Genomic DNA, 22,679 nt, shown 5'->3' with positions numbered 1-22,679 from the left:
ATATTCTAGAAAAACGTTATGTTGCGTGTGTGCACCTGTGAATCATGGCTGCGGCTGCTGCTCTGTACTGCCTGTCTCCACTGTATGATGAGCTGCAGCAGCATCTTGACAGCGTTGTCCAGTAGCGTGGGGTGAATGTCAGTCACCTCCCTCGCAATGAAATACACAAAACCAGACAACACATCCTCTCTCCAGTCTGGGAAGTCCACCATCAGAGCCTGCAGACTGGTGAACGCCAGACCACGCAGCTCCTCATCCATATTGATGGTCAGTCTGGACGGGTGGGAAAAAGAAAGAGTCATTGTTTACAGAATGCAATAAATAAATACCATGCATCATCATCTTCATAACAGCATCATGCGTCACCAGAACCACAGAGAGGTCATGTGGGTAAAGGTGACATACGAGTTCTGACTGCATGTGATTACGACTTCACAGGAAGTCTGACTCCGATTGTGGTTGATGTACAGGAAGTCATGAATACATGGAAATTAGCAAGTCATATTAGTCTATGGGTACTTTTCTGAATAAGTGTGATATATGTGTTTGACTCATACCCCTAAAGTAAACACTTGGTATGAGAAGACCTTTGAGTTACTCTGTGTTGAAAATCCTCATTCCTAATTGTGGTTTTACAGGCAATTAGCTTTATATAAAAAAAACTATAAAGACTAAACATTTTGGAAATATGCAAACATGAAAAAGTGAACCCGGACCATGTTGAACTCACAATGCACTGTAGCAATCAAGAGCAATCATGCACTGTAGCAGGAAAATATGTAATAACTAAAATGTGATAACTGGCCTGTTGATTTAAACTGAAAAATTAAAAAAAAACAATCAATACTGAATCAACTTGACAGGTTCTGAATCAGAATCAAATCATGAAATTCGAATCCAGTGAAGTGAATGGTCAGTAGGGAATAAATGTAACTGTTCTCTAACAACAGAACTAGTGAATTGGAGAATGGCTGGAGTTTTCTTGAGGCGAGGAATGAGGGTTGACATGAGGGTCACAGGTCATTACTTGGCCAGTAGCTCAATGAGATCCTGTCTGCTCATGCCGTCTGGGATTAGTCTGGGAATAGCAGCTACACATGTCCGGAACAGATCAATCTTCGGTTTACGCTCCCCACTACAGCAGAACACAAACATATATTAAACACAACTAAAGCCAAATAAACACCATTTTCATACCATTTTAAAAGTTCAAAAGTCTTATATCATATTTATGAAAATAAAATCTCAAGAAACTAACGTGATCATGTCCTCTGGCTCTTTGTTGGACATCTGAACGTTGGTCATGCTCATGGATCGTCCCACCTCTTTATCCAGATGCCTCAGGATGTTGTCTAGGGCCTTCCTAACCTGAGGGTAATACAGAGACATACCTACACAGACAAACACACACAAACAAAAAGAACAGCTTAGCTCACACGCAAAATCTAGTACAAGAATGGAAAAATGTTACAATAGACTACATACAGAGGCATTTCCTCGATCTCTAAACAATGAGGCCAGATAAATACACCACTATTTGAACTAATGGGCATGTAATGTGTTTCACTGGAAAGGCAAAACAAACCATTAAAAATATAAAGTCAAATTCAAGTATACTGTCCACACAGATAAAAATTAAAAAGGAAGGGACCACAATTACACAATTTTCTTACTTAAAAACACAAAAAAGTACTTGGCAGAAAAGTCCCAGCTTTGTTTATGTTGAAAGCTCAATGAGGACAGCACATGCTCCAGGAATCACAATTATGTTAAAAATTAAATCTTTTTGAACCAAATGCTTTAGGGTCGGGAAAGGCTGAACTCAGGAATATGTTCTTTTTGGAGAGATGTGTGGGAACTGCAAGGGTCCATACCGATGACCTTGGCTTCCTCGTCTGTGAGAGTGGTGTTGAGGAAGATCTTTTTGACTCGCAGTGTGTTGCCTGAGGGTAAGATGACACCTGTAGTGGGCATGGGCGGCTCGCCGTCCTTCTGTTGTAAGCTGTCAGCTATTACCAGGAAGGCCCGCAGACCAATATTCATCCTCTTACAGAGAGACAGATCAGAGACAGATAATTAGTTTCTATGCACAATATTTTTTAAGTTTCTTTCACAATAAGTTTCTTTCAAATATTTGAATGGCTGGTAGATTATGTGAATGTCTTCACACACCTCTGGATTAATGGTGAAAGTCTTTTGGGACTTGCCAACACACAGCAGGTCATAGATGATCTCTTTCATGGCAAAGTCCAGCCGTTCCTTTAGAGAGGGAAAAACAAATATGCCACAAACCAATGAAAACCAATGCGAATAAATCAAAACCACTCTCCCAAATGTTCATTTTGATAATTTTACCTTTATTATAAAATAATAGAGAGTAGGTGGTAAAGTGGATAGGGATTGGGACAAAAAATGAAGGCTGGACGTGAACCTGAGCTATTCTTAAATATGTTTTGAGTTTAGTTTGTTTGTTTGTTTGTTTTTTTTTTACCTGAGCAATAAACTGAATGATCTTAACAAAGATGTTGAGGGGTGTGTCCCTGGGCACCACGCTGCGAGAGCCCTTTGGGAAAAGTGCTGTTACAATACTGAGGAGACGACTGTGAGGGAAAAGAGATAATGTGAAATGTTATATACCCATATAAACAAGAAGAATCTGACAATTTGCATATATTTGTATGCATCTTAGAGAGGTTTACCTTCTCAAATAATGGTATGTTTGTGGATAGGGTTAGTATTGAGTGAATGTATTCCTAGTGTATGCATATTTTTGTAAATCTGTATGATTATGTCCCACCTCTGTGTGGTTGTGTTGCTCTCACACTTGATCCTGATGATATAAACCCAGAGCAGCCGGTAAAGCTCCAGTGCTACACGAGACATTTTGGGATCTTTGTTCTAAAAAGAAAGAAACAAAAAACACTCAGACAACAAGAACTCATGACATGAGCTCTAGAAACTGTACTAGAAACTTTGGAACTGTAATTTTTATAGGGTGTAGTGGACTTTAATAACAACAAAGCAACTCTGGTGATGTATTTATTGCTGATTTATGTGAGACCAGTGGGGCCAGTGAAAGGGCAAGTGGCAGTGAAAAATCTTTGTTAAAAAAAAAAAAAAATTTTTTGTGGATTTTTACAAACCCATTGCTTTAAAGTGGCTTTACAGAAACAGGGTCTTAAAAAACCCCCAAGTGAGTCGAAATGACCTCCAAAAACAACCCAGAAAATATGCTAGATTCATTCATAAAGAGCTGCTGCTTCATCTGTATCATGATGGGTGATCAATAGCTCACCTGCTGCTCGTGACGAGCTAAGGAGGAATATGACGCACTGGGCTCCATTTACAAGCCAATAAGAGCTGTAATTTCTGCTTTAACTGCATTGATGCAAAGAGATGACTCATAAATCAGCTGTTCAGCAGAAGCAATGGATGATGAAAGAGGGATTCATAAAAACCCTGCTAATGAATCTGTGATTAACACATCATGGCTCGTTCAAATCGAGTCACAGACTAAGCAGTTGTCTCTCTCACTGTTTCTGCAACTCTTTCTCTCTCTCACACAATGTTAATCAGACTACAGTAAAGAGCATTAAGCAGGGTGTAATGATCAACACTCACCATAGGGGGCGATATGATCGCATGGTTTGCTGTGAACATCAACTACATAGAGTAAGTATGGGAGCACTAGTGCAGTGTGAGCTCCTTAGTTTCTTCCATCAGCAAGGATGCCATTTCTTTATTAAATTATAAGCAATATATTTTTCCACTCTGGCCTAATGAGTCTGCAGGTACATTTCAACTTCTACAGAGAAAGACTGTGATCTGCAGCATCATGGACATTCAAACTGATGGTCAAATTATAAAGCCATAATTTCCATAACTTTCCAGAAGTGCATTGCTGTCAAACTTTGCTACAAATTTGCTTGCAACATTTATATTTAGGCCAAGAGTTGAATCTGGTCCCCTTACGGGATAAAATCAAATCACTAGGCTAGAAAGTCACTTTAATAATTAACATTTTACGAAATAATAATAATAATAATAATAATAATAATAATAATAATAATTTATTCTATATTTTCACCTACATATTTTTGGAAATGTATAGTAATAAAAATACTTTTTTAGCATGCTAGTTTTTGCATGATTTAATACTGCCTCAGATAAAAGATTCCTGATGCCCTAAATGGTGACCACAGAAATGATAAAGTCTATCTTCATCAATGACTCCTTGAACTGGGTGTGAATTCTTGAGGACAGCAGGAAAGTAATAAAGCTATTTAGCATTGTTTCCTCTATGGACAGCCAAAAGAGTCAGGAGTCTCAAAAAGCCCATGTGGAACATGTCAATTACATGACCTCTGAGCTCCCTTGTGGGTAACCATGGTAACTCACCTGCAGGGTTTCAATCTGCTTACGGATGCTGTGTTTGACGGCATCTGGAGCCAATAAACGTGCAGGGGAAACAAAAAAAGATGACAAAGGACAGGGGGTGACGGTGATGGGGAAGACATGCAGGTTAGAAAAAGAACAAGAGACAAACTTACAAACAAAACAAAAGAGCTTTGTGCTACAACAACATGCAAAACAAAAGAGCAGGTGGCATGGGATTTAATATTTCAGTGTTAGATTCCATACAGAATCAACACATTTCAAACATTTATCTATACTTCCTTAAGGAATGAAAATGTCCCATTAGACCAAAACTTCTAGGAAGCTCATTTTTGTTAATTGACTTCATATAGGTGATGTGCTGATGAAGATGAAGAGTTTCTGATGAGTGAGAAGACAAACAGCAGGACTGAAATAAAATAAAACGAAGTAAAATTAAAAACAAAAATGGGAGGCGGGATTAGTGCATGCAAATGGCTGATTACAAGCGAGATGGATTGTGAAGAATGTAGTCAGATTAGACGCCACATATAACAAGGATTCCACTCTGACTAAAGTCTGTTGGGCCAGGGAAGACAAAACTACAGCAGGGTTAGAACAGACGGGGAGCAGACAGACGAGCAGAACTGTAAATGGGACCCAGGATCAATTAGGAGAGGAATTATCCACCACTGAGACTACAAATCCCATAATCCTGGGCTCAACTGGCTAACAGACCACTGAGGAAAACTTTTCTGATCCTGAAATGTAAGACGTGGCCTAAAGTGGATTTGGAATAACATTCACACACTACAGTCCAATTCTGATCCATTCCTGATCTAGATTAACGGAAAGTGAGTAAAGGATTTAATCGGTACTGCAGAGAGTTACATAGAGTTTGATTACTCATTTATAAAAAAATCCCCACCACTGAATCAAATCATCACGGATCAATCCTGAAGATTCACATGATGAAGTTGCATAGATTGGAAGGAAAACTCAATCATTGTGGAAAGGGAAACCAAAAAAATGATCACTTCCTTGTATTTGAACCAGCGACAATGAAAAAGAGACGTGGACAAGACACACACGGTTTTGAGATATGACTGAGAAAGAGTGGATGACACAGGTATAATTAACTGAACAACAAAAGCAAGAAGCATTTTTCAGAAGTTGTCTATAACACCACACCTTTCTCCAATATTATGTATGTGAACCAACCCACAAACAGAATGAATTTTTATTGAATCACCAAACCTGGCTCCAGGCTTCAGAATCTGTATGCATCAACAGCACATTTTATTCTTTTTGGTTTTTGCAGTGCCCAAACCACATTTGACAGAAATGTAGGATTTGTAGCTACTTTTTATAGCTACTTGTAAGCTGCATTTTCTATGGTGCAACCTCTGTGAAACTGTCAGCTCTAGTGTCCCCCCCCTCCCAAAGAATATCACCAAGCTAAAGTAAACAATCTGTATTCATTCCACTGTTAGAAAACGTTACCTTTAGGTGGGAAAGGCAGTTCTGAAGGAAGATGTGCCAGTTATTGAGAAAGAACTGCTTTTGACTAACACACAGCAGACATGTGACCAATGGATACAATGCCTGGGGGAGAGAGACAGACACAGAAAACTCTGAAAATATATCAAACAAGAAAAAAATGAACATGGTGATTCAAAAATCGGACATTGCAACTTCTCTCATGCACATGACAAGGAGAGCTAGGACAGATTTACAGCGAATAACAACTATTTACCACTCAATACTACTGACAAAGCAGACAATAAAAGATTTGAAATACAAATGCAAAAATCTTATGGCCCACTTTCATGATAGTTTATGGTACTTTTTAAAACTTCAATGCTTTGCAACTGCATAGAAAAGGGGCCACAGATAGAATCAGCTAAACTTTTAGTGTTCCACAAAAAAAATGTCAGCCTTCTGGGTGGCAGAATGATCTAGGCTACAGAGATTGTGGGAAAGTATGTATCAAAGCAGAAAAGGACTGTACCAGTGAGTGCTTCTTTCTTGAGCTGAGGTCAAAGGTTGTCTGGTAGAGCATCTCTACGAAGTTCTCAGGCAGGGCACATTCACTTCATTCTTCACCGCCTTCCAAAAGCACACAAGCACAAACATATGAATCCTCATGCTGAGCTACACCCGCTCGGAGATCACGACAACAGCACACAAATCACTCAGATCTATTCATCTTGACAATGCCAAAATGAAATACATTTCAATTGTGTTTCTGTAGCAACTCATTCCACAAGCTCCACCTCAAACCACTTGACAAGACATGTACCATCATGAACTCTCCAGAAGAGTCACTGAGCCTCTGTCAAATGATCTGGATACAAACACACTGTTTCAAAGAGCGATCGGTGTGTGATTGGTGTAAAACAAAAAGAGAGTAGAGTTGGATGATTTTGCTTAAAGACCAGGTGCAGTTTTTTTTTGATCTATCGTCGCTCTGATTCAACTCCATCAGACACACAACCCAGCTCGATTTTAGGGTTTAAACACAGCATGAACTTCTCGAAGTACTGATTATGCTTTAATGTCTGTGACATTAAAAATCAGTTATGGGTGCAAAAGGAAAAACAAAGGGACTGGAGAGTGTTTACAGATAGCACATATTCTGATTTGAATTAATGGAAAGTTGTGTAATGTTCTGTGTTGCCATATTGTGAAATACCGCTAATTTAAATCAGAGTTGATGAAGCAATGTGACAATTTAGTCAGAATGCATTAAATTTCTGGAGTATGCATGTGAAATTTGGCTCATAAGAATGATGTTATCTAATTTAAATAAATGGAGAGCTCTGCAGTACTTACAGCAGCTACAGGGATGAGGATCTCAACAAACAGGCCAGCCAGTGCATGTTTGATATCTTTGTCCTTCACCTCCAGGAAATACTGAGCACATTCCTGCTTCACCGACAGAGACACACAAAACAAAACATTTAATTAATTCATGCAAATCTGCGCAATAAACATTTCAGAGAAACTCATAAATGTAGTTTTAGTAACTGAAAAGGATGCACCAGTATTAAACCTTTTTTAAGGAGTGCACACTCCCACATGGTAGTTTTAGAAATATGAGGTCTGCAATAAAATACAGCATTGCTTTGCAGCTATTGGCTCAATAAAAATCTCTGGATTACAGTGCTTGCTAAGTGAAGCACATATTGAGTGCAGGACTTCACTGCCTATAACTGGCTAATGTAAAGGAATTGCTCCACACAGTCCTGCTGGCAAAGGTAGGGCTAACACATTGAGACTGTTACTCAAGAGGTTTTATGAGGCATGACTACAGAGAGCTCGCAAATAAAACAAAAGAAGTACTGTCTGAACGACAATATAGTAGACGAGACTCAAAATGTATTGACAGTGATGATGTGGCACATTCAACCAACACGGAACAAAATAGGGCCTAAAATGTTGCAAACATTATTAACTGCATTTATTTATCATTTATATATCTTTATATTTTTTCAACAAATTGTCCTTTCAAAAAGGTGGATAACTTTGCTTAACTCAGAATAATCAAACTAAATTTTCTGACCCTTCATTGAAAGTCAAGCATGTTTGAGCTATTGCTGACCATATTTGATAAGCTATATGTAAGTATGCTGATCAGTATTTTTACCTTATCTGCTCATCATAAATTTAGCATGTCTCATCAGAAGACTTGGATTAAACTGCCCAATTCATATGGATATCTTTTACAATGTCTTCATGAACTTTTTAATGCGTCAACAATTTAAATATCTTCATTTGTACTATGAAGATGAATGAAAGTCTTACAGGTTTGGAACAGCATGCAGTTGAGTAAATGATGACAGAAACCTTTACATGTACAGTACATGTCTGTGTTTGCATGTATCTCGACCTGCATGAACTGGAAAGAAGCTTCAAAGTCCTCAACGGGGTACATTTTGACTCTGAAGAACTTCATGCCCATGATGAGGCTGATGATGCTCTGCACCACATGAGGACTTTGCTCCTTCAGCCTCAGTTCCTTCAGCTCTGTGATGAACTTCTTACGCACTGCCTGGAACCTGCACACAAACACATAATTAAAGAGAAATTCATTCAAATTTTGGAATTAGGTGTCTAGTCTATTCGCACAACAAGTTTCTATCAAGTGCTCAACAAATGTGTGCAGGAGCCTTCAACCAAAACTTAACATGTCACATAACAGGTTGAATAAAGACTGGCTTGTTACTGTCTGTGGGCCATATTTACAATTTTTTGTAAAAAGTTAAAACATCTGATCCAAACAAGCAAGGGACCACAGAGTCAGCGCATCATGCCTTTTTCATATTATGTAAAACGGCCTCTTTAAACACTGGCCTCGGGACAAAAGTGGCTTTGCACAGGAAATCATGAACTGGAGGGGAGGTTGAGCACTGTGGTAAATCAATTTCAGGCCCTGACTATTACAGCACTGGGCTAAATTACATTATAGCTTAGTTTCATGTAGCTGTGAGTCTTAGAGTGTGGTGAGCAGAGAATTAGGTGACACTAAAAGCGTCGGAAGACTGTACAAAACATCTGTATTTAACTCTAGGCAAGTTAGTTTGACAGAATATGAGGGGTTTGAGGGCTTTGTTAACTCTGATCTGAAATGATGTGCTAGCATCAACTTCATACTTCTGCTAGAATACTTCATAGAATACTAAGACCATAAAAAAACATTTTAGACCACATACAGGTGCATCTCAATAGATTAGATTGTCGTGGAAAAACTCAAATTGTGAAACTTGTGTATTAAATAAATTCAATGCACACAGACTGAAGTAGTTTCTCTTTGGTTCTTTTAATTGTAATGATTTTGGCTCACATTTAACAAAAACCCACCAAATAATCTCAACAAATTAGAACACATAATACTAAGACAAAAAAAATAAAATTTTAGAAAATTGTTGGCCTTCTGGAAAGTATGTTCATTTACTGTACATGTACTCAATACTTGGTAGGGGCTCCTTTTGCTTTAATTCCTGCCTCAATTCGGCGTGGCATGGAGGTGATCAGTTTGTGGCACTGCTGAGGTGGTATGGAAACCCAGGTTTCTTTGACAGTGACCTTTAGCTCATCTGCATTTTTTGGTCTCTTGTTTCTCATTTTCCTCTTGACAAGATCTGGTGAGTTTGCTGGCCAGTCAAGCATACCAACACCGTGGTCATTTAACCAACTTTTGGTGCTTTTGGCAGTGTGGGCAGGTGCCAAATCAGATTCTTCAAAAAGCTGGTCAGCAAAAGGAAACATGAAGGGCTCAAAAATTTCTTGGTAAACGGGTGCAGTGACTTTGGTTTTCAAAAAAACACAATGGACCAACACCAGCAGATCACACTGCACCCCAAATCATCACAGACTGTGGAAACTTAACACTGGACTTCAAGCAACTTGAGCTATGAGCTTCTCCACCCTTCCTCCAGACTCTAGGACCTTGGTTTCCAAATGAAATACAAAACTTGCTCTCATCTGAAAAGAGGACTTTGGACCACTGGGCAACATTTTGCGTTTTTGCAAAAAGTTTTGAGTTGATTAGCTGATTGGCATGTCACCATATTCTAATTTGTTGAGATAGTGAATTGGTGTTTTTTTTATGTGAACCAAAATCATCACAATTAAAAGAACCAAAGACTTAAACTACTTCAGTCTGTGTGCACTGAATTTATTTAATACATGAGTTTCACAATTTGAGTTGAATTACTGAAATTAACTTTTCAACGACATTCTAATTTATTAAGATGCACCTGAATATGACTGAACTTATTCTTTGAGTGTACATAATTTTTAACATTGTCAAGTGAATATTTAAAATGTGCAACAGACCACAAAAGGTACACTGTAAGCTCATTGTGGTTTTGGGATGAATTTGAACTCACTTGGACTGGGCAAGTACTCCAATGACCTCAGCGTAGAGGTCAGCGATGATGTGCACATTACCAGTGTTGGGGCCTGAGTACCTGTCAAACACACCATGACAATCCGTAAGCCAGGCCATTCTACACAGAATCAAGAAAATATTGGTTTGTAGTCCATTCACTACAAAATTACATTTCAGCTGATAAGTATGGGGTCAGTAACTTTTTAATTTTTTAAAGAAATTAATACTTTATTCAGCAAGAATGCATAAAATCAATCAACAGTGACATTAAAAAACAATTACAATGTTACAAAAGATTCCTATTTCAAATAAATTCTGTTCCATTGGACCTTGTAGTCATTAAAAAAAAATCTGAAAAAAAAATGTAACCTAGTTTCCACACAATGGCATTTTGATGATAATTATAAATGTTTCTCGATTAGCAAATCATCTTATTAGAGCGATTTCTGAAGGATCATGTGACACTGAAGACTGGAGTAATTGCAGCTGAAAATTCAGCTTTATGAACACAGGAACACATTAAATTTCAAAATATTAGAACAGAAAACAGCTATTTCAAATTGTAATAATATTTCAAAATAGTTTTATTGTATTTTTTAATTAAATAAATGCAGCCTTGGTAACCTACCCCAAACTTTTGAACAACAGTGTATATACATAGAAAATGATGTAATGCACATGATGCAATTTAATTCTAAGTAGTTTCAGAAATCACACACTTGTGTGTCTGACATTAGGTTTGCATTTGTCCAGGGTACGTCTGTAGAATTTGCATAGAAAAGAATGTGTTTGCGTATGCATACTCACCCCTCTTTGTGTTTAAAGTGCTTGAATGCCAGGTTAAGGACTTCTTGTACCAAGGCGTCTGGCACAGGATGAAGGGGGATCTACAGAAACCATTTCATCAACATCAACTCTGATGTAAGGGTCACTGTTTTACTTCAGGATCCTTGATATACTGTTAGCAAGTCTATGCATGTTAATGCCACAACACACCTAACTCTGACTTCAGAGACACCACACCTAAGCAATGAAACACAAACCTCACCTGTTTCAAAACTTCCACTGAAACTAAACAAAAAATGAAGTCTATGGCTAAGTCCCTTCGCTCCAGTAGGTAGTCTTTATCCCGATGCTGTTCATCTCTAAAGAAAGAGATCAAAAGTACAGGATTCACAAGTTAGTATAAAAGCACATTTTATTAAACTCCAGATAAAACGTCACAAGACAGAGGCACAGCATATGCATCTGCTGAATCTCTTGCTAAAGAAAAGATAAAGAGCAACATATGATGATGTGTATTTGCATGTCTGCCCACCCTTTGGACTTGGTGCTGGAGCGAGGTCTGTACTCGTACGACTCGTCTTCTGTCCCGCTCTGTCTTCTGTACCAGTCAAACAACGTCCGCAACAGCGAAGGCAAACAGTGTTCTGCTATGGAGCTCATAGAGCTTATTAACTGTAACACACAAACACAATAATACAGCTCAGTGACACACTCTTCATGTGGGTTAAACACAATGTGAAATCAAATATTTACTAAATATTAATAAATTAATTGATCTATTAAAGGAATAAAATGCATGTTTTTGATCTTATAATGAATGAATCATCCATGCATGTTACTTTTTTTTGATCTTGTCATATTTAATTGAAATGTTTTTAGATCTGAATCTGTTTCAACTCAGATTACATGGAACGATAATAAATAATAAATAAATAAACTGAAATAATAAATACTACATGGCGATGGGGTTGTTGTGCATGATTCATGTTATTTCAAGGAGAAAAAAAACCTTTCATTAAAATGTACAAACTTTCTCCACCTCTGTAATATTGGCTATTTGTAGCACAGCCTCTAATTTTGAAAGTCATTTTGTTTTGTCTGTAAACCCTAATGAGTAAAAAACCACTGTCAAGTTAATTGAAGAGAAATAACTAAACAGAGAACAATACACAAATGCATGAAAATAGAGAGACAACGGAAGGGAAGCAAGAAAGATGGCAGCAATTTTGAGTGCAGTCAGGTATTGATCTGTCCTATAGTGAGGGCAGGATGGGTGTAGGATGATACTTCCAGTGGTTACTCAACCTTTTACTGCAGTAACCCAGCACCAAACATCCATACACACCTCCACACAACAAAAAAAAAAACACACACACACACACACAGTTATGGCAGCAGAGTAGATGTGTGAGGGATAGTATAGTTCACTGTGGTGCAATTCAGCAGAGCTGATCTCTTTGCAGTCACAACACATCACTGACTGAACATGCATTTTTGAGACTCGGCAACAGGCAAATCCAACAGCCAAATCAGTGTGTGCGTGCTAGCGTTCAAAAAAAAAAAAAAAAAAAAAAAAGACTAACGCACAGAGTGATTGTGTGCTTGTTATAAAGTGAGATGTTCAGAAGTACACTGGGTACACAAAAGTCTTGAAACCATTCATGCAAATTCTTCTATTTTACATTTTCTAATTTAATACATTTTTCATTGCATCTTATATCATAACAATTTGAGTGAAACGGTTGAAAATGAAAAAAAATAATGATGAATTTCATAATGTTGTTATATTGGATTGCTTTTTTTTTTTTTTTTGCACACAAGCTGCATAAATTCCTCACATTGTGACAAACATTTACATTTATTCATTTAGCAGCAGTGTTGTTATCACTAACTAAAACAATTAAAAATGGGTTTCCAATAACTGCAATAAAGCTAAATAAACTATTGACATTACATGAAAATCTTATACTCCAACAACTTAATCTAAATGTTGTCTTGGCAATTAACTGAAAATAAGTTGGACTATTATTAAAACTAAAACTAAAATAAAATAAAGCTAAATAGAAATAAAAAACTAATAATAAAAATGACAAGCTTAAATAAAATTACTAAAATTTAAAAAGGAAAACTGAATACTATAATAGTATATAAATACTAAAACAACACTGTTTAGCAGATGTGAAAGAACTTGCTAACAAGGAACATCACAAGCAAATCATCAAACCTGATCATCATGTTCTCCAACATGATCAGAGCATCTTGAGCTTCAATGGAAGAAAGAACATCTGACCCTCTGTACAAAGAGTCACAAGCTCACAAATTCACTCATTTCATTAGTGATTTCAAATCTGGAATACATTATTCAATTTAAGTCAGGATGTTTCTTTGTTTAAAAAAAGCTTCAAAGTCCCAGAACTTTGACAAAAAAAAAAAAAAAGAAGTTTAGTTTATTTCAAAACTGCTTATAACCATGTTTAAATTTGATTTTGATTCCCAGACTTTTAGACCTCACTGTATACGAGACCTGAATCAGGTAAGTGTGTTTGGGACAGGATGATGTATGTGGTTAAGGAGAGTTATGTAACTGTCATGGCACTTGGCAGACACACTCCAACACCCTGAACTGATATATTCACACACACACACACACACACACACACACACACACACACACACACACACACACAAATATACACCAAAACTCTGTTCAGTCTAAAGTGTAGAGACACACAGACACAAATTGCAGTGATTTTCTGCATACAGAGCACATTCTCACTGTCTCATTCTTTCTCACACACAAGCCTGATGGCACTGACTGGATCCATTGCAGGATGAGGTCTCATTTGCTTTGCGTTTTGCTAAACAAAGCATTTTGCTGCAGCTCTGCTGTTAAAAGTTCTGCGCTAATCAGAAATGAGTGATGTAGAGTGAGAGAAAGAGAGAAGAGGACCGAAAAGCAGGATGGGAAAGAGATATACTACACGCATTTCTAATTATTAAATTATGAAATAAGACACATATATACTAACCTGATCAAATTGTGCATCTTCTCCTCTTTGCAGTGAGCGGGAAAGGGGCTTCTCCTGAAAGAACAAAGATACATACAGTGTAAATTAATAAATGATATATGGATCATCAAAAACTGTTTAAAAGGAAAAAGTAGAGATGTACTGATATTGAAATTACGATACTTATTTTCATATTTTATTTAAATTTAAGAATGAACTTAAAGCAAACAGTTTCGTGAAAACGTACTTTTTTCAGTATTCTTTGATGCATAGTGAGTTCAAAAGAACAGCAATTATTTAAAAATGGAAATCTTCTGTAACATCATAAATGCTTCTACTATATGCATTCATAAAATATTTCAATATATATCATATAAGTTTGACAGTGACTTTCAATGCGTTCTTTCATTTATAAATATATATCATAAATGTAAACGTATCCAGTACATTTATACACCAGTGAAAACTATTCAATATATATTCAGTTATAAATTAATTTTAATCCAAATAAAATGAATCTGAATAAAAAGCAGATCAGCATAACTGTAAAGTGAACTGGTTATACCACCGTGAATGACTTTGGATTAATAATGTGAATTAATAACCCAATGCGAGTCATTTAAGTGAAGAATTACCCCAGATTTCAGAATCATGAAATTCGGGCCCTGAAGAACTGAATCTCTTCAGTCCATTTTTACAGTAAGTTTGTGGTTAACACAGACTGTAAAATGACTTAAGGACTCCTGGTTAATGGCATAAAGACACTTTAAATGCTCTAATATCTGGTTTACATTTGAACAAACACTTTACTATGAGGGAAAAATTTAAAATCAGAAAGCTGAAGATCAGTGTTTTATAAAGCAGCTCCTATCTGCAGCCTCTTAATACAGTCATTACCAGTTTAAACTCTTGCTGAGTAAACTGAGAGAGAGCTCAATCTACCACTGAGTAAACACACAAGGAGACAGAGAAGGGAACACAGAGAGGAAGTGTCTAAGGACAAGTCTGGAGAGAGAGAGTGTGTGTATTTCAGCACGAGGGGCTCGGAGAAGAATCCAACAGAACAGCATTCCAAGAATCCGAACCTCTGCTTCTGTTTCTGGGAATACACGGGGAAGTGTGTGTGTGTGTTCTGTTCAGCCACAAACTTTGAAAACACACACAACAGCCTCTCTTTTTCTCGAAATAAATCAACATGGTCGGTCTCAAAGCACAACTGACCTTACAACTCAATCCCTGAGGTAACAGGTAACACAAAACCAATCTTAATCTTTTATTTGATATAGAAATCTTTTTACATTTGAAATGTCTTTACTGTCAATTTTAATCAATCTAATGCATCCTTCTTGAATGAAATAATATTTTAAAAAATCATTATATAAAATATAATACAATCCAGGGTTTTTCCAAAATGAGGCGGAGGTGGTACCATCCTGATCATGTGCACACCATGTACCCACCCTTTAACTGGCTGAAACAAACACTTTTTACACACAACGTATTTTCTTTCTAGAAAACAAAATATTTTCTTACAACCTTAGATGAAAATCTGTTTTTTTTTTTTTTCCCAAATTCCGTTCTAATTTTTCTAGAATCCTTTTTAATGGTTCAATTACATTTTATTAATCAAAAAGCATGTCTGATTAATTAAAATTATAGAACATATTAGCGGTGGAACTGTTCAACTTACGGTTCGGTTTGTATCACGGTATGTGCTATGTGTAGGCAAAAACTATATTGTCAAATAAAAATAAAGAAAATAAGAATGATCTAACTACAAGCAACAGCACAAATAAATACAACAGAGTAAAGATACAAATAAAATAAACAGTGATTTTCATCTGTGTGAATTTGTCCATTTAAACACGATACTTCAAAGGGAGCTTAATATTTGCGCGCGCTCTAAGGCGCGGGTTCACACGCTTCGAATGAGCGCACGCACAGATCTTCTTACTGCGCGCGCAAGCTCGTGTCTTTTGGCTCTTAAATGTTTAAACTGCCAAAGCGTAAACAAGTTTAGTTTAAACACAGATATCAATGTGTGCTGCAGGTCTCACTTGTGCACGCGCGCTTTAAACACGATGACGGAATAAATGACTGGTGAATGGTTTGTGTTTTTTTTCCATTGCTGTTGTTGTAATGTATTGGGAAGCCAGAATGCGCATCCATCAACAGAAACATACAGTATATTAGCCGAACACTGTTTATTTTACTAGTTATTTATAGCAAACCATATTACAGATACGTTAAGTTAATCTGCATTCCCAGCGTGTGCCGAACCGTGTGTGGAGTACCGTACTGTTCTATTTATTTCCGCGAACCGTTCCATCCCTAGAATTTATACAATGTCACATCAGTTTATTGATTTGTTTGTTTGACAAAAATTACGTGTTTAGGGCCCTATGAAATCTTTTATTTTCTTTCAACAAATGTTTTATTGTTATCAAATTCTGTGTTGTAGCATGTCTAATTATTTGAATGCATAAAAACAACTTCATTTATTCACATTTATTCTTAAAATAGCCTTATGAAATGTTTTCTTTTTCCTCAGAATTTATGTGTTGTGTATCTGGTTATCAAATGAAGATATAAAACATTAATTTAATTTATCTTTAAATGATTGAAAATGAAACTTTTTTTTGCAAACAAAGGGGATTTACTATTAAAATTAAAACATGGAAGAAATGTTGTGTGTTCATTCCTTAAAAAAATAAAGTTTTAATAATTTCAGTAGTAGTACAATGTACATTCTGCTGAACAAAAGTAATATACTGTATTTCTGCTGCAATGCATTCAAGTTAAAACAGATTTTTATTTTGACGGGTTGCCGTGAATACCTTTGTACTTGAAAGTGAAAGTTTCTGTGTGTTTATCTTATGACGCTAGTTTTACTCAAATGAAATGGTAAAAATGCTCATGAAGTGACTCTCAGAGCAGTTCTGGAGATGTTATTTGTGTATTTATGTCTCATTTCGTGAGAAGACAGATGCTGAATTTCTGCTCGAATGTATTTTAACCTACCTGCTAATATTTCACTGGACCCAACACAAAAAATTTTATTACTGTATTTTTATATTTGCTAGAAAAAAAATATTTAACATTAAATGCTCTGTTTTCTTTATTAATTTCTGGGCAATACTCACCAGTGGTTCAGCCATGACCACCTCAATCTTCTTCTCGGCGAGCACAGCGAACTCTGCGAAGAGGCTCTTGATGACAAACTCCCCGGGCTTGAGCTCGGGGTCGATGGTGATACTGGACATGGTGGCGGGGTGGATGCTACGCTTCTCCCAGCTGCCCGGGGCTGAGGGGGATGTTCCTCGCCTACTCACACTGCTGTTGCTGACAGGGACAGAGGCTGTCAAGAAAAAAAGAAAGTTATGTAGCTTTACAAAGCATTTTGAATGCACAATGAAAAGGTTATAAACTTTAGTAAGTGCTCAAGCTGACATTTGCTCTGAAAAGTCTGAAGAAAAAAATGTAAATCTATTGGCATTAAAACACCAAAGAGTTATTCATTAAAGGGTTAAAAGTCATGGTTTACCAAATTCGAGGCTAATATATGTATTAACAGAGTGCTCAGACAATATTGATCCAGTTGCTGATAATTACTTTTTCAAGAGCTTTCTCAAAAGAAAAAGCATACAAACTTCCTCATAGAAATTAATAGCAACTCAGAACTGACTTTCCCCAACTAAACCACATCCCTGGTATAATATATGCAGCCTCACTTCCTGTCTGCCATTATTTGGGACAAACTTGTCAGCGTCCAGCTAAACATCTTATTACAATTACCGTTGGACATTGCTATGTTGGACCACTCAGAGAAATTAAACTCTTTTGATAGTGCCGCAGAGCCACGGCTTTAGACTTTGGACTCATCTATGAATGGGTTGCTTATAGTTGTCTCAGCACATTTGAAAGTCAACATGCAATCAAAATGGACTATTTATTTTGTGAACACATTTCCTTAATTTGACTGATGGCTTCAGTAAGGCCAAAAAACAACACACAAACACTCATGTTGTTTTTTTTTTTTTTTGCATTTTATGAGGACCGTCCATAGACAATGATGTTTTTCTGGAAAACCTAACCCGTACAGAAACATCAAAAATCATCATCACTATTATATCATAATAGTGACATTCTAAAGCATTCAGATGCACTGATAGGTGCACTGACACACTGTTTTTCTTGAGCACAGATAGAGATTGCATTGATTAATGTACAAAACAGATTTTTCAATCTAGCCATCAATGCAGAAAGACTGGAAAAACTGTGTGTGTGTGTGTGTGTGTGTGTGTGTGTGTGTGTGTGTGTGTGTGTGTCACATGTCAACTCCACTCAGGAAATCCCTGCCCTCATCCCCACAGGTTGCTGGAGAAACCACGATGAGGCGAGAGAAGTTCAAACAATAATAGGAGGATGAATAAAAAATTCCCTGTGAAATGTTTTCAGAGGAGAAAGGAGGGTCACACCTAGCAACTCCCACATCTCAATAATAAAACAAAACATTCACACACTCGGAGGATGAGCGAGAAGGACACACGCGAGACTCTGTCCCCCAGAGCTGTTTTTGTGTGTTTGTTTGTCTATGTACAAACACTCACTCTTTGTTTCTTGTTTAGCAAACACCTCCCCATCCCTATGACGTCACACTGCCAGCTTTCATTGGCCGGTAACGTAACAGGGTTCCCAGGCCCACATGTGATTGGCTGGCGGGCCTGCTGACGGGCATTCTAACATTGTTTGTACTTTTCCACTCAGTGATGCAGAAAGGATGAGCAAAAAGAAGTTCATCTTTCTCTTCATTCCTCTGGTGGATGTGTTGGATCATTTTTGACACACTGGGCTGCATTACTGACAGCACAGCACACATTTGTGCATGGAATGGAGTCACACACAGGGCCAATAATGCAGAGACTGTTTGTTGTTCACTAGGACATTCTGATACTCTGAGCTATACAAGACATGATTTCTTGAATGCATGTGAACTCACACAGCTGAGCACTGTGTGCTTTAGCACTCCCACTTCCTGCAAAAAATGTCAGAAATGCCATTTGGACAACATTAGTGTCTAAAGAACTTTCGAGTCATGCTTTATGACATATCTAGTCTTTTTTTTATCAAAACTCTTTTTAGCATTTCAAATCAATTCAATCATAAATAATTAGGATGCAAATGTGAATCAGTTCAATCGATTGATTCAATTGATTCAATCTTTCATCAATTTATTTATTACATGCCTTTTAGAGTCATTAGTGATTACTAGATTAGGATTTATTATTTCAGACCAATTTTATTAATAAATCATTATGATAGATTTTGGGTTAAACATTCTTCCAAAAAAAAAAAAGTCTCCTAAGTAATTTCAGATCAATGAATAAACATTTTTTTAGGATTTTTTTTAAAACAATTTATTATTTCTGACCAAATGTATTATTATTTTTCAGATTGTTGGTTCAACTGATTCTTTGCCAAAATAAATGGACTCATAAGAGCAGTTCGCTCAAGATCAATATGTAGCCAACTAAACATTTTTGATCAAAGCAAAACTTGAAAATGTCCATTTACATTACTCAATATTGTTTTTTTTTGTTTGTTTTCAAAATTCAAATAATTTCACAAATAATTTAAGATGTGGTGATTTCATTAACCATAAAATAGTAGGTAGCTTACTCCAAATAATTACAAAAGAAAAACAGACAGTTCAAAACTAATTTAGTATGTCTCTGGGAGTCGAATGTCTGCAGAACTCAAATTTTCCTTAAACTCCTCAGGGAAACTAGTCCCATCCAAATAGGGCTTTGATTAGGTAAGTGAGATGCAAGCAGAGTCACACACACAAATGCTATGGTTTCCAGGACAGAGTCATGTGGAAGCGGTCTATCCAACCAAGAGCGCCGATCACACACGGAGATCAAATAACCTCAATGACATCTTCATCTCCATTATACTCAGAAAGTTTAAGCCTAACACAAACGGAGGTGATCACTGCTCTAAATCACAGCAAAGTCTGTCTACACCATAGACTGGTCTACACTGGACGCGACAAAGCGAACATTGAAAATCATTTGAAATTTGTGTCAGTATGTCATAAATAGAACACAGCAGCAGTTTACTGTTGGGAATTTATCCCACAATGCCACGCCGCATCCAGTGTAGACAGCATAATAGGTTCTATTGCATTTTGTCACGGCGCGCCGTCCGGTGTAGACACGGTGTTGAGAGAAGAATATGTTCAGCCCCCTCCCCCTGAATATTCGGTGTTGATTACTACCGAAGCTTGAAGCTCAAAAAATGGTATCCGGACCAGCCCTAAATGCAATAATGTGACCAGCTGGATATATACTAAAGCAAATAGTTGGTAACAATCGTAAATTTAAGCATTTGCGTCAGACTTGTGTGTGTTTTGGTCACATTGTTTTAAACATTTGAGGTGCTGCTAATGTTCGCGTCCTCTCAGCATTGATAGCAAACATACTGCTGTCCTTTCTCCACTGATGCAGCATCTAATCAACAAATCAATCACTTAGTAATGATATGAAAACATGGTCTATAATGTACTGTATACACATTGTTTAGTTGTTTGTTTTAAATGTGCATCTTAAGTATCCAGTCTGTTCAGCGCGTAGTGTCGTGTCACAACAAACAGCACGTGTTGTCAGTGATTCGCCTTTAGAGGCCGCTCTTGCTCTCGTACTGTATAATGACAGCGGAGCTTCAGCCGCTCCAGCAACAGACGCAACCCAGAAAAACTATCTGCGTGGATTTTTGCTGATAGCCAATAGTTCCAGCAATCAACTATCGATGCGATTAATCTGCAAAACCGATATATCGGTCAACCTCTACTTATTAACCATAGTAAAATTAATAAATAATGAATTCACTAATATATCCACACAATACAAATGACCTTCAAAATATCTGAAAGAACAACATAGTATGTTTTCTAGGATTAATCACCCTAAACAATAATGTAATAATTACAAAATAATTATTACTACTCTACATTGGAAATTAATGACTTCCAGTACGGTATTGGAGCTACAGTAGCACTCCTTGTGGAACTGCTGAAAATGCACCATAAGAATTTGTTCATACACATTCATTTTGCAAAAAAATGCAGCAGTTTCAACCAAACTTTCTCAGAATTCTCTGTGGTGGGCTTGCACCTGCTTCATGCATGATGGAGTGTAAAAGGACTGTGTTTGTGTGTTTGAAAAAGGGAGAGATTAATCTGCTATGGTTCTAATAAAGTGTCAACATTATTTCTGCAGTGTCTCAACATGCCCAGATTCCAACGATCTCTCTGATCAAGTCTCTCTGCAGACCTACAGACACCACACTTTCAACAGAATTTACCTGCAGTTTTCTCGGTTATGTAGCTCTTATTTGGAGACATAAAGTTATGTCTTTGGCCTGACTTCTAACCAGAGATGAGCAATGGGAATAGTGGAAGAGTCCACTGGTTCAGTTGGATGTCACCAGCTCTTGAAACTAGACCTCGCACCTCATTGTTTGGACAGAGAGGCCCAATGCACGGGAACTGGCACCAACACACAAGACTGGAGGGAGCGAAAGCAAAAGAGATTACTGTTGCATGCCAACTCCAAGTGACATTTCTCCAACGGTGCTGGACGTCACTAGCTGTTGATGCACTTAACCCAAGTCAACGGTGACTATGAGCTACTACAATCAAGTGAAATCATCTCTCCGAACATGATAAATTCCCCAAAAAACAATGGATGTTAAAGCTAATGGACAACCATAGCAGTGAGTTTCGAAAGTGCTAAAATGTTGGCATTTTTTTGGCTATGAAATGCAGAATTGGTCTTTGACTGCAGCTGAACCTTCAGCACATGACACCTGCTCACTGACACAGCAAAATAATCCACAAAAACTCCTTCTACATCCAGAAATGAATCAGCTGCATTTTAAAAAAGCACAAGCTCACTAAGAGGATGGATTGCTCAAGCATCTGTGTGAGATGCTAAATGAAAAACTGTCTTTAAGGATTAAATAATATAAATCACACAACACTGAGAACTGCATTTCCATAACAGATAAGTGGAAAAATTGTCTAATTTCTGATAAAAATAAATAAAACGAAAATGACTGTAATACATTCAAAGTGAAAAAAATTAAGTCTAACCTTAAAAATAAAGTCAAATAAAATAATTCAAATAGGCTAGTCTATAACTAATGTGTAAAAATAATCCAAATACACATATTCACAGACTCACAATCTCAAATCAAAACTCAAAAAGTCCATAAATCTGCAGCCAATCCTTAAAAAAAAATAAAAAGAATAAAAAACAGGTACAAAAACAAAGTATTTTCCTAAGAAATACATTACACGCCTGTGTGTGCATCTATATCACTATGTATGCGTGTATGATTACGATCCTATTGCTCTTTTCTCCACTGGGATTTCTAATGTTTCCTTTCATTGATCGGAATCTTCACTGGCTCTATACCACCATTATCCTACACACCACTTCCTTTGCCGTCACACCATCATCACGTGAAACCCTAGACCTTCAAAAAGGGACATCAGATGAAGAGAGGACAGAGAACAAGGTGGAGAACCTGGCGAGGAGCAGGAGACGATG

General features: G+C 37.1%; 1 protein-coding gene across 1 annotated transcript in view; it reads right to left on the bottom strand.

Annotated features, from left to right (window-relative positions):
• Nucleotides 1-22,679, bottom strand: part of LOC109112582 (protein furry homolog-like) — a 70,374-nt gene that overhangs the window by 32,296 nt on the left and 15,399 nt on the right. Inside the window, 18 exon segments of the mRNA XM_042777660.1 lie at nucleotides 36-273; nucleotides 1,028-1,135; nucleotides 1,259-1,391; nucleotides 1,875-2,046; nucleotides 2,173-2,259; nucleotides 2,492-2,600; nucleotides 2,798-2,898; nucleotides 5,878-5,979; nucleotides 6,386-6,450; nucleotides 6,453-6,483; nucleotides 7,210-7,302; nucleotides 8,267-8,435; nucleotides 10,269-10,349; nucleotides 11,078-11,157; nucleotides 11,319-11,415; nucleotides 11,589-11,728; nucleotides 14,086-14,139; nucleotides 17,208-17,422. Of these exon segments, the coding sequence (XP_042633594.1) occupies nucleotides 36-273; nucleotides 1,028-1,135; nucleotides 1,259-1,391; nucleotides 1,875-2,046; nucleotides 2,173-2,259; nucleotides 2,492-2,600; nucleotides 2,798-2,898; nucleotides 5,878-5,979; nucleotides 6,386-6,450; nucleotides 6,453-6,483; nucleotides 7,210-7,302; nucleotides 8,267-8,435; nucleotides 10,269-10,349; nucleotides 11,078-11,157; nucleotides 11,319-11,415; nucleotides 11,589-11,728; nucleotides 14,086-14,139; nucleotides 17,208-17,422 (2,075 nt within the window).

This window comes from Cyprinus carpio, chromosome A20, assembly GCF_018340385.1.
Source record: "Cyprinus carpio isolate SPL01 chromosome A20, ASM1834038v1, whole genome shotgun sequence".
Lineage (NCBI taxonomy): Eukaryota > Metazoa > Chordata > Actinopteri > Cypriniformes > Cyprinidae > Cyprinus > Cyprinus carpio.
This window is presented reverse-complemented; position numbering and strand designations above follow the sequence as displayed.